Genomic DNA, 6,160 nt, shown 5'->3' with positions numbered 1-6,160 from the left:
GCTGGTAGAAATGACAGTAAAGCAGCATTAAACTAACTTACCTTGGTAAAAAGGCGTGCATTTCCCTGGCAGGAGGTCAGAGACACTGAAGCACTGCAGTGGAGAGAAGAGGGAGAGAGAGAAAGTGCTCACACCATCAATTTGACATTTTGTCCACTGCGGGCGCTGTAAAGATGTTAATGTTACAAAGCATCTTGTAATAATGAAGTTTTATATAGGAGGGAATTTATTGTGGTTAAACCTCAAGATGTTCATTTGTGCTCAATTAAAACATAATTTCTAGGCTTTAAATAGTCGACATGCAACAGAGCGAGTATGAGGATTGTCTTCAAAGATATTATGAACAATAAAATACCTTTTCTTCAGAAATATTTACTTAAATTTGCGTTTTTAATCATTTCACAAAAGCACTAAATAAATACATTGTACATGCTGTTCTCTTGTGGAATTACATTCAAATAGAAACCCTAAATATATTATGATGCCATTCTAAAATACTGACTATATTATACTGACTAATACCAGCAACAGATAATTAATTATTAGCGCATCAATTAACCTCATTGAAACTATTTCTAGCACCCTCTAGTGTCAGTACGTGGTTGCTACATGCAGTGTGTACATTTGTTACTAGGCAGGATATAAAAAATAAAGTCAGTCAGTGACTGGTCAGTCTGTATAGCCGCTTAGTTCTTCATATGAAAACACTAGCTCTGACCCACTGATGTTAAACAGTTGTCACGTGACTCTAAGGGCAGGTCGTAATGAAGAGAATCTTGAAAAACAAATTGTTTTGTGATAAAGATTTTAATACAACTTGATCTGCTTAAGATCTTGAATTGCAAACTAAAGAAGAAAAAAAAAACAACCTTAAACCACTCACTGTCAAAGCTATTTAGAAAACATTGTATTGTTAATCTGATACAAAGACTTGTTTATCAATTGAGCTTTTTCGTTTATTTAAAACAGCCGACAGTAGAAGAACACCTTTCTCTGTCAACACAACAGCAACAATTCAGTAACGTTTTTTATACAAAAAAAACTAACAAAAAAAAACACTTGCAATAACAAACTGCAGGAAATGTATTATAAAAACACTGATTTGTTAAGGCTGCTCAGGTTGGCAGGTAAACTCTGGATCTTTTATTCCCTGACTTGAGTCGTATTTTTTTTTTTTTTTACAAAAAACATTCACAAGTTTTCAGCTTCTGTGTGATTAGTCTTCCTGCTGATGATACTCGTGTTTCCTTCTTTGTCAAGAGTGGACGTCGTGAGAACATGAACCTGGAAAACATGAAGTGAAAAAGAGAGATGAACATGAGAAGATTTACTGATATAGTTTGAAAAAAATCACCTTTTGTCTGCCTTTTATTACAACTAGTTGTCAATGTTCCTCTTCTTCTTCATCGTCATCGTCATCATCTTTATCTTCATCATTCCATTCCACTGATTCTGTGTCCTCATCACTCTTCTCCAGGACTTCTTCTTTCTCTCCCTGGTTTATTATTTCATCCTGGACACGATTAGTTTCTTCTACTGTTTCTGGTTCCTCAACTGTTTCTTTCTCATCCTCCTTTTCTTCATCCATTGACTCTTCTTTAGTTTCTGCTCCTTCTGCTTTTTCTTCTTCGTCTTCTTCGTCTTCTTCTACAACCTCCTCCTCCTCTTCAACCTCTTCTTCCTCATTTGGCTCGGTTGCTTCCACAAGTTCAAGTTGTGATTCAGGAACATCTTCAGCTTCATCATCATCCTCATCTTCCTCATCCTCCTCCTCTGCTTGGATGTGAGTATCATTCCTGGTCTCCTCATCTTTTCTCTCTTCCTCTTTTTCTTCAAGTGTTTCCACCTCCTCCTCACCTTCAGCCTCCTCAGCGTCCTCCTTAGGTTCTTCCACCACTCGAGGTTTAGCCATCAACTATGAGGAGTCAACCAAGTTAGTACGACAAATCTCTCCTGTGTGACCTCCATTAGTGAGATTAAAGTTCCCACTGGACACTTTGGACAGAAATAGTGAAGCTCAATTAGAGCTCCTCAAGGTCATCGTGTCCTTGTGACCAAGAGAATCAGAACACTGATTTTAAAACCTGGTTACCTGGAGGATCTGCCTTTGGATGTGCTCCAGCTCTGCCCCTACTTCCACGTGGAACTTTTGAACTTCAGACTTCTGATCCTGGAGATTCTGATGAACTGCATTCATCTGTTCCTCCACATCTTTCTGCTGGTGCTGTTGGGAATGTTCCTGCTCCAGATCCTCCCTGCAGGTCACACATGGGCTTCCATGATCATCATTGTTTTAGAAAAAGTTACTCTAGTAAACCTTAAATAAAACAGATCATCTGTAATTCAAGATCTACTTTAGCGTTGAGTAGATGTAAACAAGAACATATCAAATTTAACTTAAGGCTGTGTGAAGTACTTTCAGGATACTTGTTTTGTATGAAGTAGCTGATGAATTGAAATTAATCTTAATGTACTTTAAGCACCCTATAAGTAAATAGGCTACTACTTTGTGGATACTTATCTAAAGTAAAATATCCTGAAAGTATTAATGTGCTCAAAGAACTTTTGTAGTTTTGTATAAAGCATTGGGCTACTTTAAATGGGAAATAATGTGTTGATTTAAGTGTCTCTTAAATGTATCTTGGACATCTATTGTATCATCAGTATGTGTCTGTTTGTACAAAACTCTCTTTTCATTGAAATAGTTACATTAGAGAATGTGCATAAGCCCCGCCCACTGACAGCACTGTGTTACTGCTTGTCATCAATTTGGAAGTCTCCACTTCCTAGGAACTTTTGTATAAACAAAGCTGGACGTGATTACAGCTGGCTTCAGTCATAATGGGCTCGGCTCTTGTAACCTCTCGTTCGCTGAGATTTCAGACGGTCGATAACTTTATAAAGAAATAACTTCAAAACTGACTTACTACTTCTTGAAGAGGAAGACTAAGTCGGGAAGTTGGGTGTTCATGTTAATTGCCCCTTAAGTAAATGTTGATGTACTTGAAGCACCTTCAAGGTACATTTAGCATAAATTAGTAGGCTATTACATGAAGGATAATGAGGTGGAATTTAAGTAATCTCCGCCAAAGTACTTATACCTCACTTTAAATAGTTGCCTACTGATTTACTGGAAGGATGGTTGTTTTGTATGAAGTAGCTGAAAACTTAAAGTAAATGTGAATGTACTTGAAGTAACTTTAAGATGCATTTAACATTATGCAAGAAGGTTACTACTTAATCATACCTTAAGCAGTCTCCTACAAAAGTACATATCATGTAAAGGATGTGCTACTGATGTATACTACTAGTTCAGACCACTCTAAGTAATTGCCATTGTACTTTCACTAGGGTAAAGTATGTTAGTAGGCGACTGACTAAGGTATACCTATTACTTTTTAAACTATACACTATTTACCAGCTAATGTATTTTAAGTATTGTTGAAGTAGTAGACTACTAATTTATATATAAGTAAACTTAAAGAAGTCACCTAACTTCTAAACGTATCTGCCTACAAAAGTACTTGAAGTATACTTCAACCACACTCTTTAAATAAGTTTCAGTGTACTTAAGTCGTGGTTTTTGCCCGCCCGGTGAATAAAACACAGAGATGGGCAGTGACAGAAACAATGATCGAGCAAAACAACAAGCTCACGGTTCGGAGGAGGTGAGGAATTTTCCCACCATGGTGACATCTTACCTGACACTGGTCACTTCCAGTGCGGTTGCCTCCAGCTGTGCCTGAAAAGAGTCCAGTTGCTCCCTGACCCAGATCCCCTCTGCAGTCTGCCCGTCCACCGTAGCGCTCAGAGCAGCTACCTGGCTCGCCTCTTCCTCCAGCCTCGTCTCCACCTCCCCCTGGCTCACCGTGAGGACTTCCACATGTCGAGATAGCTCCGAGCTGAGAGCAGTCAGACCCTCCACTTGGACTCTGATGTCCTCCATGTCCTCGCTGTTCTCCCTCAGCACATCCTGCAGCTGATCCAGAGACTCTTTGTGTTTCTGCATCTCTGCCAGTCGCGCCGCCATCTCGCTGTGCAGAGACAGCACTTGGGTGGAAAGATCGGACACCTTGGACTGCCCCGATGCAGCCAGTGCCATGTTGACTTGTTTCTGGCCGGCTGCACAGAACTCCTCCAGGGCGGTAAGGCGGGCGTCCAGACTCTGAGATGTGCGGAGCTGCCATTCAAGATGGAGTGTTTGTTATGATTTCTAACAACAACATATGCAGTCTCACATCCTGACTTTAAATCTGAGCCAACAATTCCTGTGTAAATAGTATTTATTAGTCTTTATTATGTGTCAAAGCCTGCAACACATTTCCCCGGCTCAATATTTAATTAACAAGTATCTCGCGGTACGATTATGTGTATCAAGATACTTGGGCAAAGGCAAAATGTATTGCAATGCAGTAGGATCAAGGATATATTTGTAGTATTGTTGCACAATTTACAGACCACATGACTCTTGATGAAGTCCTAACTGCTTTCATTTGTTTTCAAACCAAAAATATATCCAAATATCAACTTTAAAATCTGCTGGAGTCAACTGAATCCCCTCGTCCTCAGTCATCACCGTACTCTCGCTTGTTCCTTTAGCTGCACAGGATTTAACGACTGTGGCTAGAAGATTAATTGCAATAAAAAATGCAAAAATGAACAAATTCTGTAAATATTTTCATGTTAATTGTAAATAAAAAAAAAATAATAATATTATTTAATTTTACACACATTTTATTCTAATGTAACCATAAAATATTATATGAGATAAGAAAAAAACGTGACAGTGCTGTTGAATATTGATACAGTATAACATCGAAAAACATTGTAGTATTTAAGTACTGGGGCACAAACAGCCAATATGTATTGTGCTAAAACTCAAGAGTTCTAATGTACACTTCCTGTTTAAGGAGGGCCAGAAATATTTGGCACATTATCATTTGATACCCCTTTCATTTGTGTCAAACCCAAGACATGAAGGGCACGCCGCTTAAACTTTAAAGTTTTGAAACACACAGCAACAACTAAACGTTTAAAACAATTGTTTGTTCTGATAAAGGGTTTATATTTTGTGCTTTGAAGTGACGCTTATACAAGAAAAGATTTTGCTCATTTTGAAAATATAGATTCGACACACTGGACCTTTAAACGAGGACATCTCTGCAGCAACTCCACTGGTGTACTGTAACATCTAAATATAGCATCTTCGACACATCCCTCTCACGACTATTATTAACATTTCATGCCACGTTCTTTTGACAGGACACTTTGACAACTTACACGAACACTAGATATATATATACTACACATATACAGATATATATATCTGTCTATATATACTTATATTCGTTACACTCATTGTTCTAGTTGAAGGTCAGCTGTTAGAAGTACAAATATCCACTTCAATGAAACCTGATCTCTCCTTTAAAACGAGTTTATTATTATTTATTTATTTATAAATATGCAGGGACTGAGTGAAGGTGTACCTCGTCACTGAACTGCTTCTCTTCCTCGTGCGAGGACTGCAGCTGGACCATCTTGACCTGCAGGCCCAGCACACTGTCCGTGAGTTCTGTCAAAGTTTGGTTCTGCTGGAGACAGATCCAAACCCCGAACAATCCTCCGATCACAACCACGAGCAGCAGGACGAGAGAGTACGTGTTGTTTGTGTTGTTGTTGTTGTTGTTCTTCCTGTCATTGCGAACTTCCGACTCCAGAATTTCGGGTTTAAGAAAGTTATCCTCATTCTTCTGGGTTCCTTTTCCCCTCCGGTGCTTGGCGGTCATGATGGTCCCGTCAGTGAGGACACGAGGCTGGACAGGCGACGAGGTTTTTGTGGGTTATTTGGATGTAAGACCGGTTGAATGAACGAGGCTACAGAGAAGTGTCGTGAATGAGAGGATGAGAGGAGGGGGCGTGGATCCGTGGAACGTGCGTTTGACCAATCGAGAAGCAGGAGGGAGGGAGTGGGCGTGGCCGAGACTTTAGTGATCATACTTTACGACTTTAATTTTTACTAATACTTTTTTACGATTTCAATCTCGCCATAATTGATTGTCCTACGACTTTGATCTCGTAATAAAGCGTTTTATACGACTTCAATCTAGTAATAAAGTAAAACAAAAAAAACATTTGAGTGGCCCTTATACTCCGTCTTATT

At 39.1% G+C, this 6,160-nt stretch overlaps 1 protein-coding gene across 1 annotated transcript; it reads right to left on the bottom strand.

The window, feature by feature from the left end:
• Window positions 1-790: 790 nt before the first annotated feature.
• Window positions 791-5,884, bottom strand: LOC148059899 (uncharacterized). Its single transcript, XM_087781486.1, has 5 exons — window positions 5,487-5,884; window positions 3,702-4,180; window positions 2,093-2,255; window positions 1,355-1,915; window positions 791-1,284 (listed from the first exon to the last, which is right to left on the bottom strand). The coding sequence occupies exons 1-4, from the start codon at window positions 5,784-5,786 to the stop codon at window positions 1,385-1,387; spliced, it is 1,473 nt and encodes a 490-aa protein (XP_087637612.1). The 5' UTR covers window positions 5,787-5,884; the 3' UTR covers window positions 791-1,284; window positions 1,355-1,384.
• Between the last annotated feature and the right edge of the window lie 276 nt (window positions 5,885-6,160).

The sequence above is a fragment of the Callionymus lyra genome, chromosome 19, assembly GCF_982586985.1.
Source record: "Callionymus lyra chromosome 19, fCalLyr1.hap1.1, whole genome shotgun sequence".
Taxonomy (NCBI): Eukaryota; Metazoa; Chordata; class Actinopteri; order Syngnathiformes; family Callionymidae; genus Callionymus; species Callionymus lyra.
This window is presented reverse-complemented; position numbering and strand designations above follow the sequence as displayed.

Coding starts and splice junctions, on each gene's coding strand:
- LOC148059899 (XM_087781486.1), bottom strand. CDS start 5,786: ATGACCGCCAAGCACCGGAGGGGAAAAGGAACCCAGAAGAATGAGGAT. Junction 4,181..5,486: donor AGAAGCAGTTCAGTGACGAG/GTACACCTTCAC, acceptor CTTGAATGGCAG/CTCCGCACATCTCAGAGTCT. Junction 1,916..2,092: donor TCCAAAGGCAGATCCTCCAG/GTAACCAGGTTT, acceptor GACTCCTCATAG/TTGATGGCTAAACCTCGAGT.